General features: G+C 50.9%; 1 protein-coding gene across 2 annotated transcripts in view; it reads left to right on the forward strand.

The window, feature by feature from the left end:
* Nucleotides 1-24,963, forward strand: part of EYA2 (EYA transcriptional coactivator and phosphatase 2) — a 206,492-nt gene that overhangs the window by 26,958 nt on the left and 154,571 nt on the right. The window contains exon 1 of one of the 2 annotated variants that reach the window (XM_037044207.1): nt 19,870-19,904. The exons of the other annotated variant lie outside the window; for it this stretch is intronic. Within the exon in view, the coding sequence (XP_036900102.1) occupies nt 19,885-19,904 (20 nt within the window). The 5' untranslated portion in view covers nt 19,870-19,884. Of the gene's footprint in view, nt 1-19,869; nt 19,905-24,963 lie in introns of those variants that run through there. 2 annotated transcript variants of the gene reach the window in all.

Below are 24,963 nucleotides of genomic sequence, written 5' to 3' on the forward strand. Positions count from 1 at the left end.
CTAGCCCCATGGGATTGGACATGTCATATATATCATCTTTGAGCACCTTGCTAACCAGAGGTCATGATGTCCACTTTACAGATGAGGAATCTGAGACTGAGAGAACAGCGAGGTGGGAGGGGCGGGCAGGGGGGTGTTGTGGATTCACCCAGGGTAGCTGAGCTGAGAGTGAGACAAGTCTTTTCACTACTGAACTTGGAAAACCAGCTGACGACGACCTGCACCCGGACTTGACTCCAGGTTTATCTCAGGCTGGCAGTAAAGTACGGATTGAACCCTTTCTTTTTTGATGGGTGTGAACACCTTAGAAGAGGTGTCGGTGTTTCACTAAGTTTTTTAAAGTAGGCTGGGCAGCCCCAGATGCCGGTGAGACTGTGGAGCAACAGGAAGTCCTGCTCACTGCCGGTCGGAATGCCCTACGGTACGGCCACTCGGAAAACAGTTCTGCAGTTTCTTATAAAACTACCCATACTCTTACCGTATAACCCAGCAATTGCACTCCCTGGTGATTCCCCAAAGGAGGTGAAAGCTTATATCCACAAAAACCCGCACACGGGTGTTTGTAATGGGTTTCTTCGTAACTGCCAAAGCTTGGAAGCAATCGAGATATCCTTGAGTAAGTGAATGGACAAATAATCTGTGGAATATTACTTAGCACTAAAAAAGAAATGAGCTAGCGAGCCCTGACAGGACATGGAAGAACCTTAAATGCATATCACTAGGTGGAAAAAGCCAGTCACGTACGGTGTGGTTCCAGCCGTAGGACGTTCTGTAAAAGGCGAAACTATGGAGGCGGCAGGAAGACCTGCGGCTTCCAGGGCTCGGGGGGAAGGAGGGGTGAAGAGCTGGAGCAAAGAGGACCTTTGGGGCCGTGAAACTCCCCTCTGTGATACTATGACGATGGCGACGTGTTATTTTACATTTGTCCAAACCCACAGAACGTACGACCCCAAGAGTGAGCCCCAGATGTCATGGGTAAAACAGTGCCTGGCAGGTCTGCCTCGAAAAGTAGGAACTGTTGCTCTTGCTTGCAAGCTTCTAAATCCACATACTCAGACCTGGAACGCGGGTCCCAGTGACGTACTTCAGGGCACCGCCTCTGAAGTGGCTGAGTCTGCTGCTCTGCAGTGGAGCCCTGGGGTTGCAATTTGGGTCGATTTTTCGCTGACCACTGAGCAATCATCTCCGGCCTGCCGGAGTAGCCGCATTTGGCTTGCGAGTCCCGAGGAGAAGCCATCCAAGCCTTCGCCTTCCCCACCACCAACAGGAGTCTCCGGAGAATCATGGAAATATCTTTGCACATGGAAGAGATTATTAATTCATGTGGCCACAAATAGCTCGAACACTGTGTCCTCAGCGCGCCGAGCTCCTATCCCCTGAAATTCACTCAGGGTGCCAGCTCGGCAGCCGGAAAAGCCACAGGGCTGCCTTAACGACTCTGCGTGCCTAGCTGGGAGACCGCTCAGGAACCGAGCGCGGTGGAATGAGATTAAGCAGTTTGATTGTTGTGTGCTTCACACTCACCCCCCCTGAACCACAGCCTACTTCTGCCCTACCACACATCCGCCAGATGGAACTGTTTGATGCTCCTCCGCCCCACAGGCTCCCACCTCCAGGCCTTTGCTTGTTTTCCCACCTGGTGTACCCTCTTCGTCCCGTGACCACTTCCTCCTTTCCACGTGGCTAAATGCTTCCATCCCTCAGACCTGGTGCCGCCATCTCTGCCTCCCCTGCTCCGATCATACGTGGTTTTAGAGGGGATGAATCTGGAATGGAATTTGAGCCCCAGTGCTGCTAAATATAAGTGAAGGGATTTCTCTCTAAGAACCTCAGTTTCTGCCCTTGTAGAATGGGAAGACTGATGGGTATCTTCCTCCTGGGATCATTTTAGATGTAAAGGAGAGAAGGCCTGCCGAGTGTTTGGCACTATGCCGAGCACGTGGTCAGGACTCAATAAAGGTTAGCTCTAGGAGGGTGAGGCAGAAAGGGACCCCTTAGCGATGGGGGCGACAGAAGGTGGAAAGAGGCTTGAGGAAGTGCCAAATGGTCACACAGTCTGTAAGCAGCCACGCAGGGGCTGCTGCCAGTTGTCTGGCCACACCTCCGTGAATTTGGTGGTAAAGATCCTGTGGTTCTTTAGACAGCAAGAACCACAAAATCAGCTCAGTGCCAGCACCCCCACCCCTACTCCCTCCGGGCCTCTCTTTCCCCAAAGCTCCTCCAAGGTTACAGGTTCAACTCTAACTGGTCCAAATTGGGTCATGTGTCCATCTGTGAACCAATCACAATGGCCAGGCGTAGGTAATGACTCTGACTGGCCAGGCTTGGAATACATGCCTGTCCCTGAACCAATAGAAATGGCCAGGGATAGAGCAAGGATCTGACTGGCCGGGCTTGAGACATGACCCGCCCCCCATCCCTCCATAAACCATGCTGTGTCAGTGTGGTCCAGACGATGTGGATGGAGTGTGAAGCCAGAGCAGTTCTCCCAAGGAGAGTCGGGACTGTAAGAGAAGACAGAAGCAGGGCAGGTACAGACAGCGGGTATCCAGTAGACCCTGAAAACACACGATTTATTTGAGTCTCTGTGGACCAAATCAGAGTTTGTAGGCTGGGACGTGGCAACCAAAGCAGGGGAAGGAAATCACAGAGGGAACAGCAGTAAAAAAGGCCCAGAGGTGTACACTGGCATGTTTAGGACACATAAAGGAGTGCAGGTAAGTGGAGCACAGGAAGCTGGACTGAGTGGGTGAGGCTGGAGAATTGAGCAGGGGCCAAGGGACCAGAGTCCTTGAATGTCAAGTGATCCAAAGAGGAAAGGACTGTGGTCCAATTTGTGTTTTAGAACTTACTCATCCAGCGCACATTTGCCAAGCACCCAGCATGTGAATAAACAGAAGTCCCTGGGATGTTCTAAAGAGTTTGGAGGCAGGAGGCCAGGCGGAGGCTGGCACACGGGTCCAGGCAGGAAAGGAAAGCCTGGGCTGGGGCGTGGAGCACAGTGGCCCGCATCACAGCTCTGCTCAAAGCCAGACCTGTGCTCCGCAGAGCGGGTGCTCGGGGCAGGTTTTGGTCCCACTTGGTGCCACTTCAGGGCGGCTTGCGGGGAGTTTTTTGGCATCTGCAAGGGCAGTGCTCAGCCTAGATTGGAACCCTTTCTTTTCCCTGCACTGCTGGCTGTGTGGCCTGCCTCACCTCTCCGGGCCTCAGTCTCCTCCACTAACTGAGTGGCTTAACGACACTTCCTACCTCGTGGGGCCATGGTAGCAAAGTGGGTAGCACAGTGTTTGTCCCACTCAAAATGCTCAATAAATGGTGATGTTATTAACTGCTATTATTATGGTGACCGCGATGGTATGTATTGGGTTAGTCAAAAAGTTCAAGTTGTTTTTGTAAGATGGCTCTAGTAGTGCATAGGTGTCTTTAACTGCATTTGAAACGATTTTGTTTTAAAAATTGTATTGTGACAGCTGTCATATCAGTGTGCATTTTTTGCAAAAAATCAAAATTGGTGAATATTTGTGTAGCCATTTTAATATTGAAGATGGAAGAAGATACACAACATTTTTGGCATATCATGCTTTATTATCTCAAGAGAGGTAAAAAAGCAACTGAAACACACAAAAAAGATTTGCGCAGTGTATGGGGAAGGTGCTGTGACTGATCGAACGTGTCAAAAGTGGTTTGCAAAGTTTCATGCTGGAGATTTCTCACTGGACGATGCTCCACAGTCGGGTAGACCAGTTGAGGTTTATAGCAATCAAATTGAGACGTTAACTGAGAACAGTCAATGTTATACCCCGTGGGAGATAGCCGACATATTCAAAATATCCAAATGAAGGAAGTTTATTGGTGAAAATGAAAGTGTCTTATTTTATGGGGGGAAAAACCCTCAACGGACTTTTTGGCCAACCCATTACTTTAGTGGAGAGGTCAACCACTTTAGTGACCATGTGACCTTGGGCAAATGACGTCACCTCTTCATGCCTCAGATTTCACATTTGAAAAAGTAGGGGTAAAATTAGTACCTGCTTAGAGGGCTGCTAGAAAGTAAATCACATGCAGAGCTTGGAAGTGTTTGTGGTATGTGACACAGTCTCAATGTATGTCAAGTAAATACATATTATTATGAGGAAAAGCAGTACATTTTTAATGAGTAGGAATGGCAGTGATAATTAATTGAAATTATGACATGTAAGGGTTTATTAAACGGTGGTCGTTATCAATATTACCATTTCCCCATCAGATACTTTGAGGAAATGGCAGCACGTGGTTTGGGGACAAGAGGGACAGCGTTTCCTCCCACAAAGACACGTGGGTATTCAGTATTGCTCCTGGGGTGAAAAGACATTGTCTGAGCAGAATTTCCCCATCTCCTGAAGCAGCGCAGAACAATGAGGTTCACCCCCCGCCCCATCCCCCTCTCTCCACGATAACCAGGGCGGTGTCCCGCACTCCCCGCCAGTTCTGTCGCTCCCAGAACACAGCTGTGGCTGGCGTTTCTGGGTTGTGACCTGGGGACATCCTCTCTTTCTCGTGCCTGGCATAATTTGTGGCTCCACTTCCCAGAGTAAAGCTCTCGTGACCGACACCCCGCTCGGGTCCTGGAAGCAGCGATGCCTGAAAAGCAGTTTGAAAGGCCAGCTGAGGGCAGAGTCCGAAGTGATTTTAAGTGGCCCGGCTAAGTGCCAGGTCGAATGGAGAACCCTTTTGATTGATGACAGGCTGGCCCTCTGAAGAAGAAGACGACGCTGCTTTGGAGCAGTTTGATTGCCGAGCAGTAAATCCCTTTGTATAAAAAGTGCAGCCCTAACCAGCTCACGTTGCCAAAGGAAAACGTCTCGGCTGGTTGGGGCGTTAGGGCTGGAGGCACGTGTGGGAACCAATGGGAGCCACCTTGGGGAGAACTGGATTGTAGCATTGTTATGCATTTTTAATTTACAAGAACTTGATCCAAGTCTGCCCAAGATCACAACTTCCAAAGCTGTGTGGCCTTGAGCAAGTTACTTTACCTCTCTGTGCCTCGTCTGTACAACGGAGAGCATAATAGTGCTAGTTTCTAGGGTTGCTGTAGGATTAAGTGAAGTATGAGATGTAAGGCAGTTAGGACAGGGCCTGGGACAGCGGACACACTTGGTAAGGGTGAGTGACTATTGCCTTACACAGCCTTTTGTTTGGGGGATAGCCGTGATTTTCTGCTTGGCACACAGGAAAGCCAGTCTAGAGAATGGCCTTGTTGTTTGCAACAGAAAACCCATAATTGTCTGTTCCTCCTTGGTTTTCTAGCTGGGAGTCCAAAGCACGCATTTCATCATGCCTTGATTTTTTTTTTCTTTTTTAATCCATCGTTCAGGACATGCTTCCAGTAAGGCCTTTCGGAATTCTTGAATTCCAGAGAGATTTTTCTGGCCACATCAGCTAACAGAGGAACGCTTCAAAACTGAGAGAAGCCTGCAGACCGCTGGGTAGAAAATTGACTCTTTCATTCATTCATCCTGCAAGTATTTCTTGTGGGTTTACCATGTGCCAGGTCTCTCTGCCAGGTTCACGGTACAAAGTGAATCGGCCTCTTTGCGGAACCGGGCCCTGATTTAAGAGCTGTACGTGTATCAGTTCATTTACCCATCACCACGATCTGTGAGAGAGATGCTGATTTCATCCCCATGTACAAGGACATTGAGGCCCAGAGACGTTCAATAACCCCATGGACACACGGCTGAGAGAGGAGAGCCCAGGTAGCCTGGCTCCGATGTCCATACTCCCCTGTTTTCCTCCCCAGCTTTTAACTTGGAAAATATCAAACCTACAGAAAAGTCACCCGTATGGTAGCATGAACATCACATACCCGTCACATGGATTCACCAACTGTTAAAAGTTTGCCACGTTTGCTCAACCACTCTCTGTCCCATTACATTTCTTTTTTTTTTCCTATTTTTTTAAGATTTTATTTATTTATCTTTTAGAGGGGAAGGGAAGGAGAGAGGGAGAGAAACATCAATGTATGGTTGCCTTTCGTGCGTCCCCTGCTGGGAGTTGGCCTACAGGGAACTGGCCTGCAACCAAGGCATGTGTCCTGACTGAGAATCGAACCGCGATCGTCTGGGTCGCAGGCCCCCGCTCAATCCACTGAGCTACACCAGCCAGGGCTTGTCCCATTACATTTCTACTCCACTGTTTCCTTGCCTATGTTCTTCACTGTCCCCCCACAGACATTTCTGTGTATGTAGTAATTCTTTATTGCCGCACAATAAATTGCCCCCCCAAATTATAAAACAAAATTACAAAGCAAATATGTATTATATCACATTGCCGTGAGTCAGAAATCTGGGTGTGGCTCAGCCGGATCCCCCGCTGCTGGGTTGGTCCCCAGGCCACCAGCCGGGGGTCAGCGGGGGGGTCATGCTTTCTGCTCAGGCATCACGAAGCTCACGAGTGGCAGTCAGGAGGCCTCAGCAGCTCTCCACGGGGGCCCCTTCAGATGGCTGCCCTGGACACGTCAGCTGGCTTCCACCTGAGTGGACGATGAAAGAGGAAGAGAAAAAGAGGGATGATAAGGTGCCAGGGTGGAAGTCCTGGCTTTTATAACCTCATCTCAGAAGTGACATATCTTTATCTCCGCCATATTCTGCTGGTCACGCAGACCAACCCTGGTACCATACTGGAGGGGACGTCGCAGGGGAGTGACAGGGACCAGGAAGAGAGGTCACTGGGACGTCTAGTCTGAGGCTCACTGCTCCTAAGGTTTCCAGTTACGGGAGGCAGCAAGTTCCCCTTTTTACTGACGCCGGTTTGAGCTGAATTTCCTGTCAGCTGCGATGGAAAGGGTCCTGATGAGTAATACACGCATCTTCCAGGGAAAGAGCAGGACTTCCCGTAAATCCTCACCACGAAAACTAATTTGTTTGAAGTTTGCTATGAGAAAGCAGGGCTGATATTCTTAGAAATCAGAGTTCCTCGCTTCCTGTCTGCTATGTGAAAGAGACGGTGCTGTGAAAACTCTAGCCTTCCTGCTTCCCAGAACAGATTTGCCCGTCCCCATGAAGTTCATCAGCTCCCAGTTGTTCACTTATTGTCTTGGGCAAGTCACTTCACCTCTGTTAAGTCTCAGTTTCCTCACCTGTACAATGGATGTATTTTCAAGACCCAGAGTTAGAGGGGATAGTAAACTAGGACAGTGTGTTCGGCACAGGGACCGTACCGGGTATAGCGAAAGTACTCGGTAGAACGTAGCTCTTTCTAATGACTATTAGGTGAATGGTCTGCGTGCCCACCGTTGGTGCAAGGCTCTGTGCGAAGATATACAAGAAGTGTGATGTGCCTGCCCCGATATCTCAGCGGTCTTCATGGAGGAGAAGAGGCTCGGTCTGGCCTTTCCAGGGTTTACCCCAATTTAAAAACATAGTAGATGGAGGGTGTCCCAGACAGAATGGGCAGACACGACACACGAATCAACACTAGGAACAGCTCACATTTATTGAACACTGGCTGTGGACCAGGAGTGGCTATAAGTGCTTACCACCTGTCTCCTCTCACGATATTCCCAGCAGCCCCTGAGGTGAGTATCATGGTAGCTGTTTTACAGGCAAGGACATGGAAGCACAGAGAGGTTCAGCCATTTGCCCAAGATCACTTTGGTCCTAAGTGGGGGTACCGCCTGGGGTGTCTGAGTGTCTTAGCCACTCTGCAGATGCTACTATTACAAATTGAAAATAACAGCAACTATTGAGGTCACCCAGGAGGAGGCACAAAATTCGAATGATGATGAGGATACCACAGGGAAGAGACAAAGATCGCCCATCTGGCCAGGGCTCAGCCCAGAGCTGTGGGACTCACTGCTTTGTTCCGTGAGGGTGGCCAGGCCTAAGTAAAGGACTCCGGGAGGGGAAAGTGACAGGGGGCTGAGCGAGGGGTGGACAGCTCCAGGCAGCTGGTGGCACTGGGGGCTGTGGCCAGCTGTCCCCACTGACCAGGCCTCTCTTGGGTGAAGCCCCAGCAGCTGTGGGAGGGGAACATACGACCTGCCGAGCAAGCCGGTGACCCCGAGGTGAACGATGTCCCTGCCGGCTCCCCGGCCTCCTGACGTGCCATCTGTCTCACCACCTGGAAGTCTCATTTCTGCTCACTGCCCTCGCTGTCGCTGGGGAAACAACTAGGAAATGGTGGGAGATGTGTAAGACATCCGTCCCTCCAAAGCCCCGAGCCTGCCGGCTGCCAACGTGCATTTGGCAGAGCAGGCTGCTCAGGGGCCCCAGCACAGAGGCCAGCATGCTGAGTGGTGCACTGGGGGCGGTGCTGTGCCTTGGAACCCCCGGACCCGGGTTCGAATCCTGTCTCTGCCACTAAAAGCTGCCTGACCTTGCGCAAGTCACCCCACCTATCACATATGTCTTAAAGTGGGCACAGAGACCCTGGAGAAGTTCTAGAAGGATTTGGTGGCATGATGTAGGTTACACACAATGTCTGTAACCAAACTCCTGGGTTCAAATCCTGGCTCCTCCCCTTCTTCGCTGAGTGGCCTCGGCAGTATCTTTAATCTTTCTCAGGCTGAGTTTCTAAATTCCTGGAATAGGTGATAAGACCTATACCCCAGGGCTGTGGTAAGAAAATGAATGCATTGCAGGACATACAGTGCTGGAACTTTAGTTAGCCTTGGCAAGGTGGTTTAGCCTGGTGGTTAAGAGTGCAGACTGCCAGCTACCAGCCGTGTGACCCGAAACAAGTGATTTTCCCACTCCGTGCCTCAGTTTCCCCATCTGCAACATGGAGATACTCATAGCCCCTACCTCAAAGGCTTGTCATAAGGATTAGATGAAATATTCTAAAACTCCTGAAGCTTAGTAGTGAGTACAATATTGATACTGGCCCATAATGTTATGAAAGTGCTTGTGGATCGTGAAGCGACTGTAACTAGCATTCTTATTATTTACATTTGTTCTAGAGCATTCCTCACCAAGGAGGGCACAGTGGGCATTCTGAGGAAAGGCATCCTTTTATAACAGAAGTACCCTGTGAAAGAAAAGATGGGGAATGGGGCACAGGCCCACTGACACTTGGGGACATGCCCCGTGTAGTTGAGAGAACCCAGGTTGGGTTGATCCGCCTCCAACACGGAACATCCCGGGGGCCTCCAACAGCCAGCCTGGAGATGTATTCACCCATGCGGTCGGGCGTGAGAGAAATGACGTAACCAGGCTGTGGAGTGAGTCTCCCTGGACTCCGGTCACTTCTCTGACACTAGCTGTGTGACTTCAGGCAAGGGCAGGCCACCTGCCCACCCCAGGCCAGGTTCCCCCATCCAAAAATGAGGACACCAGCAGACACGCCTCACAGGGAGGATTCCGTGAGTCAACCTAGGTAGGGCGGTGGTCCCCAACCAACCAGGGGACATTTAACTGTGTCTGCAGACACTGTTTGGGGCAAGGAAGCAATAGGCATCTAGTGGGTAGAGGCCAGGGATGCCACTCAGCATCTGCGGTGCTCAGGACTGCCCCTGACAAAGGACGGCCCAGCCCCATAGGTTGGTAGTGACCTGCTGTACAGGCCTTCACACATCGCAGGTAAGCAGGAAGTTTTATCTGTGCCCACATTTGTTAAATGACTGAACGAGCTTGGTCTCTCCAGGTCCCAGGTCTGGGGAGGATACAGATACCTCACAGAGCTGTCACGAGAGGCCAGGAGGAAAACCCACTGAAGGGCCCAGCCCGCAGCATGGCCCTCCCTGGGCCCCAAAACACTTGTCAGCTGTTGAATGAATGCTGTGGCCCCGGGGCCACAGACAGTCCCAGATCTGGAATTTGGGTAGGAAGGCTCAACCAGGGAGAAAAAAAAAGACGGCAGCAAAGTGAGCAGAAGGAAGCCAGAATCACTTTGGCCCCTGCAATTCCCCTCCTAGATAAATTCTGGAGCTATAAAAAGTTTAAGGGAAACTTAATGTGTTATTGCCTCATTTTTGTAGAGTACATCAAAGTACCTCTCAGTGATAGAGCCTCTTCGTGGTTTGAAGTTCTTTGCACACTTCTTACCTTTCTCCTTACCTCCTGTCCCCTCTTATCTGGCTGCCCCCCCATCAGGGACCCTCAGGAACAGCTGAGACAGGGAAGCAAGTGTGTATCGGGAAATGCTCACTCCAGCCCTGAGAACAGGGGTCAGGGCTGGGGACAGACAGGATGCCCAAAGGTCCCTCCCAGGGGTGGACATCCCTAATGCTGTGGCGGATTTGTGGGGGCTGCACTAGCTTTGAGCCAGTGGCAGCCTGGTCTCCTCCTCTGGGCAGGGGGAGAGTGAGGGGGCTGTTCCGAGTGTGGGGTGAGGGGCCCATGAGGCAGGGTATCTGGCACCACGTGGAGAGGCTAAGCATTTGCCAGCCGCTGACAGCACTGCACCTTCAGGGCACTTGTTGAACCTCAGCATGTTCACCTCTGAGACTCGGGGAAACAGTGTCCACTGTGTGGTTTTGTTGGGAGATTCCACGGGCTCTTTGCTGTAAAGCTCAGTAGGACCACACACACAGTCAGTGCTCAGAACAAGGGCTGTTGTGTTAATGACTGTCTCAGTCCATTCGGGCTGCTCTAACAAATTACCACAGGCTGGCTGACTTTTATTTCTCATTTACTTCATTCTGCATTCCTGTCTCACAGTTCGGAAGGCAGAAAGTCCATGATCAAGGCGCCAGCAGACTCTGTCTGTCGAGGGCCCCATTCCTGGTTCATAGACAGCCGTCCTCTCGCTGTGTCCTCACAAGGAAGGGACAGGGGCGCTCTCTGGAGCCTCTTTTATAAGGGCACCAATCCAGCTTGCGTCCCATTCCACCCTCATGCTCTGAGCACCTCCCAGAGGCCCCACCTCTCAGCACCACCGCACTGGGGATTAGATGCCCAGGAACCTGGGGGAGACGCAAACCTGCAGACCATAGCATTTCGCACACCTTACCTACTTCGTGCCTAGTGTGTACGGAGAAAGAGGCACAAGGTAGGAAAGGAAAGAAGCGTGAAAGGTAAAGGCACTAAATATATTTACCGTCTCCTGGCAGTTCATTTGGTTCTTTAAAAAGAACATGCCTCTGCAGGTAGCAGTAGGAAGGTACCCCTTCATCTGGGTGGCCTTAGCTACTCTGGGCTTAGTTTCCTCATCTGTAAAATGGGGATAAATACAGAGTCTGCATCATAGGGCTGTTGTGGACTAAATGAGATCTTCTATGGGAAGCGTCTAGAACAGTGCCTGTCACTCCCTAAGGGCTGTGTAAGAGTTGGCCACAGGGAGCCAGGGCGGCTGAGCTGCACTCTCCCTCCGTGACTGATGGATTTTTAAAAAACTCAAGCTTCCTGTTTTTAATCAAATCCAAGACACCTCAGAGTGTCGAGCAACCTCTCCCACACCTCAGTGTTTCTGTTCTGTAAAAGGGGAATTATTCTGCCTGCCTCCTACTCAGTTCCCAAAGATGCACTGCGGGGCATGTACTGAGCCCTAGGAGCCCACGGGAGTGCCGGCCGCCGAGAGTACTGTTTCCACCACCCACATTGGGCAGCGCTCAGTGGGGACTCGCGAAGCTCAGGCTTGCGAAGAGTCTATACTGCAGACTTTGCATGACTCCACTCTGGTCATCGTGAGGGCTTTGATGATTTTGGACGGCTTCTATCTTTCACCGCGGCCGCCTGCTGGGCCCTCTGGGCGTGTTACAGGAAGGGAGCACATCCTTGCTGCTGCTATCTGCCCGGTCAGCTTTTATAGCAAGCTCTCGATATGACGCTGGTGTGTTTGGATTTAGCTTCTCGGAACCTTGGCAGGCTTCGCTGCGGAGGATGGAAGGGCCGGGACGATCCGATGAAGCCATCATCCGGTGACAGTGGCCTGGCGAGGTCTCACAGTGCACAAGGCTCTGAGCTTCCCACTCCAGCCTGCAGTGGGACAAGCCAGTTCTGAGAGCTGATCTGAATCTCAGGCCAGACCCTGAGCTCTCAGGGTCTCAAGAATAACTATTGACCTCAGAATCTGGGTCCCATTTCCCAGAAGGAGTCCAAGGCTTCATGACCGAGCTCATCTTTCGCCAGTGCCTGCTTGCATTTGAACTTCTTCCTCCTCCGGACCTCGCCCATGGGGTCCCTGTAGGGACCATCAAATGCTCTGCCAAGATGAGCCGTCAGTGGCCAGGGCTGCCCCCTTCCTACTTCTAAGCTCAAAACCCTGGGAGGTCCTGCCCATGGAGACAGGGTGCGTGGCTTTGTGTTTTATTACTATTTCTTGTTCTTGTTATTGTAACATTTATGGCGCACGTCTCAGCTGTGAACTCATTTCTGGAGCGTCACTGCGGTCAGAATCTCTCCAGGGTGCAGGGCCAGGGGTTACTTTGATCCATTTTTTGGCTTCTGCCCTATTTACTTTATTAAAAATATCACGCTGCCTTCTTCTAAGGACTTTTCTGGATGTGGCCCCGGGTCCACCCTCAGCCACTAACACCATTGTTTGAACATGAGCCTGGGCATGCATGCGGCCACGTAGGCCAAGAACCAGCAAGCACTTTCTGTCAAGAGCCAGAGAGTAAATATTTCAGGCCTTGCTCTCCGATGGTCTCTATTGCAACTACTCAACTGCACTGGCGTTGCAGGAAGGCAGCCCTAGACAGCCCATGAAGAAAACTTTATGAAAACAGACGGCCACCAGAATTTGGCCCATGGCCCATAGTTTGCGGACCCCTGATGTAGAAGATGGGGACTTTGTTCTTATAGGGACTCATCTTTAGTTCTTGCGTGGATCTACAGTGCAAGTCCTTCCCGCAGTTTCAGCCTGTCTCTACTTCTTTATCTGATCCCCTGGAGCAGGAGTCGGCAGACTTGGGCCCTGGGGTCATATCTGGCCAGCTGCCTGTTTTGTCAATAAAGTTTTATTAGAACACCGCCACACACACTCCCTTGTGTATCGCCTGAGGCTGTTTCTCCCACCACATTCAGGGAGTTGAAGATTTGCAACAGAGGCCCCTTGGCCCCCAGATATTTACTCTCAGAGAGTAATTCACAGAAAACATCGGCCAACCCTTGCCCTAAAGAATTCGAGAATGGCTGGAAAACACTTTTGTGTGTGTGTGCACGCGAGGACACCTCCTTAGCACTTTTCTCTCAGTTCTCTTTCTTACCCAGTCCTCGAATATTTTGATGGTTTTTCCTGGACCCTAGTTTTTTTCCCCAAAGCTCTGGACCGCTGCTTTTAAACCTGTTTTCACTATGGCCATTAGAAAGACCCTGGCAGACTTTCTGTGTCACGGGCCAACTGCTGAGTGCTTTTGGCTTCACGGGCCATGCATCCTCTGCCACAACTACTTGACACCACTGTCACAGACGGGACAGCGCATACGCAAATGGGGATGTCCGTGTTCCGATAAAACTTTATTCAGAAAAACAGTGGGCTAGATTTAGTCCACGGCCTGGGAATTACTGACCCTGATCAATTGATTTCATTTTATGAAAACCCTGGGCACAGCTCCCTGAGCTGACTTCCTTAACCCACTCGTGGGTGTGGCGCCACGGGTGGAAAGACACTGGGTAACTTTCTGCCCCACAAGAGGAGACGAGGCCTCATAGTGCTTGTTAGGTCTTTATCCTCAGTTTCCGACAGAGGCGTGGTGCCCGGTAATGTTGCAAGAAGCAGTTGAAAATCCTCTGCATGTTCTCTTCCGCCAGTGGTTAGCCTGTCCAAGACACACACACACACACACACACACACACACACACAATTATTGCTTCATTCTTAACACTTTCACCCTACTTTCAAGGCCATTGTCAATTCCGAACCTACAGGCAGAAGTATAGCCTCACTTCTCTAAGAGCAGTGATGTTTTTCATCCAGGTGTGAGATGATTGCTCCATGAACGTGGTGTTGAAATCCATACTTCTGGAAGCTCAGTTCATTGTATATCTGTCTTATTATATACATTTGGTATGTATTATGTCAGGTGATTTGTAAACATTATCTCATTTCCTTTTCTCAGAAAATACAGGCAGTAGGTTCTCACTTTATTCCCACTGTGCATGGGTACAGACTCCCACATGTAACCGTGTAGCTCCGAGTAATGTGCCTGAGGTCATAGGTCATGATGGACACAGGATTCGAGCAAGTCTCTCTGACTCCGGAGTGTGTTAACCACTAGGCCGCTGTCTGTGCTGCCTCCTGAGACAGGCCGCCAACGTGGAGCAGGGTCTCCTATGCTCCAAACGCAGGGTCACATTTCTGTTGGTGCTTGAGACCCTATTTTTAAGCAGCTAAGGGGTCCGCTTGGAAATGTGCTATAATCTGCTTCGTAAGGTGATACCAAAAACACAGATGACCCAGCTTCTTTTGTGGAAAAAATATGAAGTTAATGGTGAAATTGGGGAGTTAGGGGGAGGGGTTTAACAGTTTCTAAGCTATCCTGCTAAGTATGAGAGTAAGTCAAGCCAAACCTACCCTCACAGTCAGGACTTTCAGTAACAAGTGACAGAAAACCCAGTTCAAACTGGTTTGGCAAGGAAAGGCATGTATGGGCTCAAGGAACTGGAAGTCCAGGGTTGGGCGCTGCATTCAGGTAGAGCTGGATCAGGGCTCACACAATGCAATCGAGATTTCAGTTGCTTTCTGACCCTTGATTTTGTTCTACTCCACTTTTTTAGCTTCCTCTCCCAGACTTTATGAGGCACTAGCTGGTGGGGGTAACTCCATCCCTACATCCTCTCAGGTACACAGTAAGTGCTCAGTAAACATTTATTAAATGAATGGACTGCTTGAAATTGGCTTAAACACTTGAGATTCTGTTTAGGTGTTAAGTTGGTGCCATTTTAAGACTGCCATGCATTTGTCTGTGTAGAGCCTGGAGGTAAGAGTGGAAGTAAACTGCTTTGGTTGCAGCCCCTGACTGTGCCACACCCTCCCTGTGCAGCTTGGGCAAGGGTCTCCGCCTCTGTTTGCTTTCGTCCTGCATCTGAGTCATGGGAGCTAAGAATAGCGCCCACCTCACAGAGCTACCAGAAGTTCAGATGAGGTCATAGTAATATCTAACCCTTTCCTGATGGGTCAGCAAGAGTCCAGCACAGACCTAAAGGGTTCCCATGTATTAACTTACCGAATTCTCACTTATCGAATCCTGACCCATGAAGTAGGTGCTATTGTCATGTGCATATGACATGTGAGGAAAGCGTGACACAGAGAAGCCAAGTGGCTTGTGCAAGGTGAGTGCTGGGTCAGCGTGTGCACCCAGCTGTCTGGCCCCAGAGCCGCTGGTTGTCTCCACTCTGCACACAGGGTGCTTAACACAGTGCCCAGCACGGAGTGAGCACCCAGTCACCGAAGGAGCTCTCGCTGCCTCCTTGTTGAAAGGGAATCGTGGGGTGCGGGGAGGCTGTGTGCCGAGGAAACCCGAAGGCCAGGCTCCCCCGCAGGTGGCCCCCACCCTGTGCCTCCCCCTGGAGCTTTTCTTCCGAAGGGCAAGGAGCCCACCGAGTGGGGCTGAGTCCACTCTAGGCCCCCAGACCCCTGTAAGGTCCCTCACTCTGAAAGAGCCTCGCGCCAGGACAGCCCTGCCTCGAGGGGAGCGGGGCATCCTGAGACTTGAATGGAACAGGTTGCAGTTCCAGTTGCTTTAAGATCCGAGACTTAAGAGGTTTCCCCAGGGGAACGAAAGCAAGTCATTCTGTGTCTAAATGTGTGGACAATGGGACGTCATCAAAATTTCCATTTCTTTCTGCTTTGCCCGCCTCATGTAATTCAGTGTTCAAATATCATTCCCCTCGAAGAGACCCGGTGTTTGAAGTCCTGGAACTCTACTCTTAAAAAGTTTAACAGCATTATTTCTAATATTAAAACTTAGAAAAAGAAAGAGATTAGGTGCATATCATAAGAGCTAGTGTTTTCCCAGTACTTCGTGGGCCACCGTTCGACGCTTTCCATGTATGAATTCATTTAACCTTCGTGTCCGCCCTCCAAGGCAGGTTCACTGTTCATCCCAGGTTACATACACCTGGGGAAACGGAGGTCACAGGGCTCAGTCACTCGCCCGGTTAACCCAGCTGGTAGGAGGGGCCCAGCAGCTGTGTCAGTAGCGACCACGATATGTCACCCCAGTTATGACACCTCACTCTAAGGAACATGATACCATCCTAGGTAGTGTCTGTAAAAGTCCATGTTCTGTGGACAGGGCCGCAGTAACAGAAAATTCAGTGAGAGCTAATCTACATTAAAAATAAATGTACAAAGGAACTAGTGAGGTTAGGAGTAGGGGGTGGGTTTCAGAACATTGGCCCGGAGCGGAGCTTCTCAACCGCAGCAACGCTGACACGGATACTTTGTTGTGGGGCCTGTCCTGTTCATCACAGGATGTTTCGGGCATCCCTGGCGTCTGTCCACTAGATACAAGTAGCATGGAGCTCACCCCGCCCTCCCCTGGTGTAACAACCCCAAATGTCTCCAGACATTGCCAAGTAACCCTTATGGGGTAAAATCACCCCGGTCGAGAACTACTGGTATAGCTGCTAAGATCATGGGGTGGCGTTTTTTCTTCCCTTTTCTTTCCTGTGATTTCCGAGTTTCCTTTAATAGGCATGGATGGTGTAAGTAAACTAGGAGCCTCTTATTGGGAACCCTCATGGCACCCTTGTTCAGAACCTCCCAGTGAACGTCCAGTACTCTGAGCCTTGCCACGCCTATAGCAGCCTGCGCAGTATGGCCTCTGGGTACTTCTCGGACGTGTTCTTCTATCCCTTTTGTTCTCGTCATCACATTCCAATTGTTGTATTATTCTTTCAGTTCTTTCCGCACACCTGGCTCATATCCGCCCCAGGGCCTTTGCGCATGCAGCCCTGCCTGGTGGTTCTTCCCTGTCTCCTCAAGTGTCTGTGCAAAGGTCACCTCCTCCAACAAGTCTTCCCTGGTCATCCTGCCTAGAATACTTATATATCTCCCAGTTTACTGTCTGTCTCCCCCACTGGAAGGTGAACTCCAGGAGGGCTGGGGGTTTGTTTTGTTTATTGTTCCATCCCCCAAATCCAGAACAATGCTTGGCACATGGTAAAAGGTCAGTAAATATTTGTGGAGGGAGGAAAGGAGCAGGAAGGAGGGAGGGAGGAAGGAGAACAATTCCAAAAAATAAGATCAGTACATGCAGGAGCTCACACTGAAGGAGCAACACTAACACCCACACAGCTGTGTTTGTCTCTAAATTTTACCTCCTTTTGACTTGCGGTTTATGAACCAAGGGTTTGCACAGCAAACAGGCCCTGGGCAGCTAGCTCCCTGTTCGGGAACATGTCCATGCGATATTTGGGCTGCTCGCTCCAGAAGTACCGTGCTGATGAGTGACCTGTGTTCAACGAGCAACAACGCAAACAGACGCTCCTTCCTCTGAGCTGGTGTGCGCCCTGGTGTCGGTCCCCAAACACCAGGAAACTCCCAGAGCCGCCTCATCCTCCTCACGCCCTCATTCTCAGCCTGGGACAGTTCCCGTCCAGCCTGAACTGGACCCCAAGGGCAGGGGGCTCTGATGATGCCCAGTTCTCACTACGAGGCGTGCGTGATGGCAAGGAGAGGCCTGTCTATCAGCCGAACGTCTTTGGCAAAGGACTCCTTCTCGGTGTTTTGTTCATTTGCTTGGATTTTCGGGTGAGGAAGGAGCAACAACAGTGACTTGGTTTATTCTGAAGGTCAGACTACAAGTTCAACACACGCTGGGGCATTTTCTCAGCCTGGGTCGATGTCCTGGTGCTTGTGGGTGAGCAAAGGGAGGACTTTTGCTTTTCCTTTTCTTTCTCTTTTTTTCTCATGATTTTGCTGTATTGTTCTCTTCCAATGCTTGTTCATTCAGTCCTCGTACACTTAATGAGCACCTACTATGTGCCGGCCGGGCCCCAGCCTGGCAGTTAGAGAATCTAAAAGAGGTTTAAGAACCACACTCAGCAAACGGTGTCACCAGCAACATTTACATTCCTTTGAGTTCAAGTTTCTTGTGACTATTTGTTCCTTTATTGCTTTTCTTTTTTATCGAATGTGCTCATCTCGATATTGTGGTGACACCAAAGTATACAGAGTAAAAGTGGGCGGTCCTTGAGTTCCTCTTCATCAGGACTCACGTGATCGTTGGAGGCAGACTCTCTCAGAGCAGGTGCACAAGCCATCCTACAAATTTGTATCATTTCCTTTTTCCAAAAATAGGATCAGACTGTGGACCCCGTAACTTACGACTTTCCACTTCCATGTTGTGGACATTGCATGTCAGCACATTGAGAGTGATTTTGCTTTATTACTTTGTAGATGTAGCCCCATCCTCACTTTCCTGGGTTGGTCAGCCAGTACTGAGGTCAGCAAACTTTTTCTGTGAAGGACCAGGCAGTAAAGGTTTATGGCTTTGCAGGCTGTGCAGTCTCCATGGCAACACCCACCTGTATCATCAGCGTGAAAGCCGCTATAGAAATATGTAAACCAAAGAGCATGGCTGTGTTTCAATAAAACTTTATTTACACCCCAGGTAAGTGGACTGGATGTCTTTCTCAGGCCACAGTTTACCAACTCCCAACCCTGTTAGTCTTCCACATTTTCCCCCCTACTAATTTGCTCCTAAACAGATTAATTTAGGTGTGGTTTTAATTGAGTTTTGGTTTGTTTTTCTTGAGGGGGGTATGGAGAGAAGAAGGAGTCATTGATTGTTTTTTTTAATAGGATATCGCACGTGCTTAGCATCTTCTTTTTCCCCTCAGTGGTATCCATGCAGTTGCCTCCAAGACCACTGGTGCAACTCCTACTTACTATTTTCCATGGCTGTATTGTATGAGAGTGCTGGTTACGGTAACAGATACAACCTCTAGTCTCAGAGCTGCACACGGTCACAGCTGATTTCTTCCCACGTAAAGACCAGTAACGGTGCTCCTGGCTGACCGCTGTGCTGTGCGTGGTCCGCCAGGACCCGGGTTCCTTGTGTGTGTAGCTCTGCCCCTAGCACTCCACAGGCAAGTCCAGCCATCAGGTAATTGCCCCCAGTTGTGACAACCAAAAACTTCCAGATACTGCCCAGTGTCCCCTGGGGTCAAAATCACCCCCATCACTGTTTCAGCTGATCAGAGTGAGGCACTGCCCCTCTGTGGGACTTCATTATACCCCTTTACCCCTCAGTGCCCTCTCCTTTCTCCGGCCTCTCTGAGCTTGTACCCCCAACACACACACACACACACACACACACACACACACATGCATGCATGCACACACACCGCTCCTTTCCACGGCTCCTTCTGTGGCATCGAAAAGTGTCAGAGAAGGATGGCTCTCTCTTACCCTCTCCCTCCCCCACCGCCCATTTATGGAACCTGACCCCAGCCACCATCCGGGGCACCTCCTCTGTCTCTGAAAGCCTCCGAGAGTCCGGTCCCATCGGGGTCAGCGGGGACCCTGACGCAGAGGGACAGTGCCCAGGCAGGTCGGAAATGCCGGCCCCTTGTCTTTGTTTGCCTTCCAAAATGTCAAGAAGGGGTTGTGTGGAAAGAGTCGCAAGAAAACAGCTTTAAAAAGGGCCCCACACCCCCAGCCACACCTCCCAGAACCAGGCCAGGTCAGGTGCCTGAACCCAGGGCAGGGGCTGCAGCGCACCCAAGTTTTGTTTTGATTTGCTTGGCTTTTCTGTTGGTATTGTTCTGGGGAATAATACAGGGCTGTTGACTTTGGCTGTTGAGCACTTACTGTGCACTTGGCCTATATTCACTCATTTCATCCCATAGCAACCTGGAAGGCGGATACGATTATTGTCTGGTTTTGCAGCTGCAGAGATGGAGGCGGAGAGAGACACTTTGCCCAAGGAACACGCCTGGTTAGAGGAGCAGCCGGGGTCCATCGAAGGGCGCTCTGCTTCCAGAGAGTAATAGTGAAGGCAGCTAAGATTTACTGATGTGTTCGCTGAATGTCAGGTGCTATCTGGGGTGCTTTCTGTGCATTCATTTATTTAATCCTCCCCCAACTGCCCCGTGAACTCAGTGTCTTTATGCTTCCCAGTAGGTACAGGCACAGAGAGGTGAAATGACTGGTCCACGGTCACACGGTTGGGCTCCATGAGTCCTGCTCTTCAGCCCTACCCTCTGGTGCAGGGACGGGAAAACCATGTCTCAAGGGCTGAATACTTATTTTTGTAAATAAAGTTTTATTGAGACACAGCACTGCCCATTCATTTCTATGGAGCTGCTTTAGAACTCCAGCGGCAGAGTCGAGCTATTGTAATAGAGACAGCATCACCCACAAAGCCTAAAGTGTTTACAGAACTACCGTGGGCCCCGTACAGGAAATGTTCACCGTCCCTGCTGTGGGCTGTCCCTAGTCACCATTCTGCCATCGGAGCCACAGGGCCCCCACAGCTAGCTGGGTTAGGGGGTGTTTTATAGGTTTAGACGAGTGAGCGTTTTTTGCAGCCACTGGAAAGAAAGCCAGCATTGTGGGAGGTGCCCTCCAAAAGCTGACCTCTGCATTCCACCTTGTTTCTCAGACATGTGGCTCAAGACCCACCCAGTATCTCACATGCGGGCACCTTCCTCAGCCCTGGGGAGAAAGGACAGGGATGTGAGGAAATCGAAGACTCCTTCCTCTTGGTTTATTTAATCCCAGACAAGCAAACGTGTCAACAAATTCATAAGCTACTTTAGATTGTCGTAAGTCCCCTGGAGGAAAAGAAACGGGGTGACTTCCTGGTCATGGTGGGGAGCGGGGGCTCTGCATGCTCGCTGGGCATTTTTTAAAAGCTGATGTTCACACCTCACCCTCCGGAATGTCTGAATCAACTGATCCGTAGTGGGGACTGGGCATCAGTTTAAAAGACAACAACAACAGCAACTCAAAAATAAAAAACACGAAAAAACATCCCAGGATGATGCCATGTGGTCACAGGGGACAGGGAGGCAACATTCACTACGTGCGCCAACGGCACTTTGGAGTAGGCGGCCTGTGGCTAGGCTGCGTAGACGAGAAGGGGGGGGTGCTTCCGGGGGGGAACAGCATGTGCAAAGGCCCCGTGGCGAGAGGGAATCTGATGCTGGGGTTTCAGAATGACCCGAACTTGGGCAGCCAGGAGGCAGTGAGGACAGGTGAGGCCGAAGAGCTGCCGGGGCCTGGGTATGAGCGTCCTTAACCCAATGTCATTCAGAGTGCCGGTTGAAACGCAGCCCTGGGTCCCGAAATGAATTTGGTGGGCTACAGNCAACAACAACAGCAACTCAAAAATAAAAAACACGAAAAAACATCCCAGGATGATGCCATGTGGTCACAGGGGACAGTGAGGCAACATTCACTACGTGCGCCAACGGCACTTCAGAGTAGGCAGCCTGTGGCTAGGCTGCGTAGACGAGAAGGGGGGGGGGTGCTTCCGGGGGGAACAGCATGTGCAAAGGCCCCGTGGCGAGAGGGAATCTGATGCTGGGCTTTCAGAATGACCCGAACTTGGGCAGCCAGGAGGCAGTGAGGACAGATGAGGCCGAAGAGCTGCCGGGGCCTGGGTATGAGCGTCCTTAACCCAATGTCATTCAGAGTGCCAGTTGAAACGCAGCCCTGGGTCCCGAAATGAATTTGGTGGGCCACAGCCAGCGCTCCGGGAAAATTCAGAGGGAACCGCGTAGAAAGTGCTCATGTGCGTTGCACGTGAGTTCAATGTGGTTTCCTGAAACTCTCATTCGGAGGGTTATAAAGGTGTACACTGCACTGCATTACAAAATGTGTTTCTCACTGTGAGTCTCAAAGGTCTTTGAAAGCCACTGTTTTTCACCCCTGTGAAAGTTTGGAACTGAGCCCAAGAGCAATGGGGAGTCATTAAAGAGGTTTTCACAGGGGGCATGACAAGGTCAGATTGATGTTTTAAAACCTCACTCCAGGCGTGTGGGGCTGGGAAGCACCCCAGGGGTGAGGAGGGAGGAGTGAGGAGTGAGGAGGGGCCAAGTAGCAGCCACCGTGAAGAGGGCCTGCAGGCAGCGTTGAAGGGACGGATGCAGCCCCAAGGAGTGCTGGTGGAGTTCATGGGGGGAGGGGAGGTTGTAGGGCTGAGGCTGAGAGTCGGGTTCTGCCTCGCACCCCTCCCTGGAAAGCCAGACTTGTCCCTTCTCCTGTGGCCCAGGTATTGCAGGCACGACAGGTATTGGACTCTTTTTCGAGCACTTTCTCTTTGCCAGACACTCTGCTAAGTGCTTTCCAGTATTAATTCATTTAATACTCTCGCAGCAGCCCCACTGGTACCTGCTGTTACTATTCCCGCTGTACAGATGAGGAAACTGTGGCCCAGAGAGGCTGAGGTCACAGCCACCATCACGTTGCCGAGCTGGGACGCCAGCCAGGCAGTGCGGCTCCAGCGTCTGTACCCCGCAGCATCTGTTTGGTTACACGGGAGCTATTTTCCCTGAGTTTGAATTTATGGAGTAATAGCCAAGGGCTGTCGTGAGGATTCAATGAGCAGTACATTCGGTGAGTAATAACACACTCAGGGCAGTGAGTGACTGGAGCTTAGTAAATGTTGAATAAATGGTAGCTCTTGGTGCTACTACAGTTCTCCAACCAGGGTGACTGGTGAACAGAGCTGGAACTGCCTGGGTTCGAATCCCGCCTCTGCCACCTGCTCTCTGGGTTGCTGACCTGTGTTGTGAGTATTAACGCTCACCATTAGGTACTGTAGGTCAAGTACTTGGCACTGAGCCTGGCCTCAGTTGTGAACCCTTTCTAAGTGTGAGATATTAGTCTTGTTAAAGGTCAAACAGTAATACGAGCGCCAGGACTGGGGTTCGGGCTCACAGCCAACTCACTCCTAAGCAGCTAAAGCCCCATTTAAAAGGGGCCAAGGCACCACGTGTGGTTTCTTTTTTGGCCCTGCAAATCTTTCAGGCCTGGTGAGGCCCCAGAGCCCGGGTCCGCCCGCAGCCTTGGGAGGGACAGCCTCCAGCCGCCCCTCGGGGCCACTCCAGGGCCCGGGCCTGGACGCCTGCTGCATAGCCCCGGAGTCTGACCCAGTGTGCCTGTTCCTCGTCGTGTCTCAGGGAGCTGTTTCCCTTGGCACAGGATGGAGACAGGTGACCCCACCTGGCTGGTTCAGGCTCAGGCTTGCTCGGCCTCCCAGACACTTGTTCTTGGCCTCTTGACTTCCCGGGTTGGCACAGCCCAGCCCTCCTGGCTCCCGGGGGCCCTGCTGTTCCCTGCGAGAACGAGTGGCCCTTTCGAGAACGTGTTTGTCCGGTCAAGGTTGACAGATTCCCAAGCTCCCATCTGTTGACTTTTGCGGCACACTCTGGCTGCCTCTCTTGGACATTTTTTGCATGCCTCATCTTCTCTCTTGGGGTGTTCAGTCAGCTAAGGAAGTGAGAGGACCGGCTGTGGTCGCGGGATTGTGTCTGAAGAGAAAGCTGCCGTCTCTATTGGCCAGGTCTAGGCAAGTGAAGGGACTGTAGCACCTGCTGAGTGTTTGCAGGACTTTAAAACGCGATGTGCCAGCAAACTGCCCTTGACGCCCGGGATACAGCTAAGTAAGCTCTTACAGACTCTTACATTTCATCCATTTGTTCATGAAGGCATGCATACCTGCATTTATTCAACAAATATTTAGTTAGCACATACTCTCTCTCTGCCAGGCATTGCGCTACACGCTAGGGATGCAGTGGGAACAGTCTTACTTTTTTATTATTCAACCACCCCCTTCATTTATTTATTTTTAGATTTGTATTGAATTTATTGGGAGGACATTGGCTAATACAATGATGTAGATTTCAAGTGTGCAATTCTATTATACATCGTCTCTGTGTTGTATTGTGTGTTTACCCCCCGAAGTCAAGTCTTCTTCCTTCACCCTCTCCCACCTCCCCCACACCCTCCTTTCCCTCTCTCTGTGTCTACAAGTTTTTTTTTAAGTTTATTTATTTATTTATTTATCTTTAGAGGGGAAGGAGAGAGGGAGAGAAACATCAATGTATGGTTGCCTTTTGTGCATCCCCTGCTGGTAGTTAGCCTGCAAGGAACTGGCCTGCAACCCAGGCATGTGCCCTGACTGGGAATCGAACCGCGATCATCGAATGTTCACAGGCCCGAGCTCAATTCACTGAGCTACGCCAGCCAGGGCTACAAGTTTTTTTTCTTAATCCCTTTCCTTTTTCACCCGGTGCCCCAAGCCCCACCTCCCCTCAGACAGCTGTCAGTCTGTTCTCTGCATCTATGAGTCTGTTTCTGTTTTGTTTGTTAGTCTATTTTGTCCGCTAGACTCCACACAGGAGTGAAATCACATGGCGCCTGTCTTTCCCGGGCTGGCTTGTTTCACTCACCATGATGGTGTCCGGGTCGATCCACACTGTCTCACCCTCTCCCAGTCGTGACAACCAAAAGTGTCTCCAGATATTGCCAAGTGACCCCAGGAGGACGAAGTCACGCCCCACTGGGAACCTCTGCTCTGAGAGGTGTTTCGGTGCTGGCCACCTGCCTTGCTTGGTGTCTTTGTGGCCCTCAGTTTCCCCTTTTGTAAAAGGGGGAAACCGTGTTATTTGCCTCTGGGTTGAGGATTCGGTGAGCCAATACATGAAAAGCACCTCAGGTAATGGCTGGCGCACATGGAGGCCTGTCTCGATGTGAAGGTTTAGCCCAGGTGTCCCCCTGTCTTGTCCATCTCTCAGCTAACGGAACCGGTAGCCAGACTTCACCAGCAAGCACGAACTCCGTGATCCGCGGTGCAACCTGCCAGGGTGCTGGTCCTGGGAGCCCACAGTGCCCTCTGCCTTGCCCACCCCCACCTGGACCCCCCAGGGACCAGATGGGTGCCTGGAGCATAGTGGGTGCTCTGTAGTGTTTGTGGACTGAATATGGGACTTTAACCTTGTGACTGTCTATAAAACTATATTTGTAGATCTCCCTTAAGGGTTCTCTCATTTTTCTCATCTTCCTTTATATTTGTCTTTACCCTTTTTTTTTTGTTTTTCACTTGTTTCTACTGTAACTCTGCTTTTACGACCCAGAATGGCAGAT

Source organism: Sturnira hondurensis, unplaced genomic scaffold (assembly GCF_014824575.4).
Source record: "Sturnira hondurensis isolate 20B ecotype Veracruz unplaced genomic scaffold, ASM1482457v3 Scaffold0004136, whole genome shotgun sequence".
Classification (NCBI taxonomy): Eukaryota; Metazoa; Chordata; class Mammalia; order Chiroptera; family Phyllostomidae; genus Sturnira; species Sturnira hondurensis.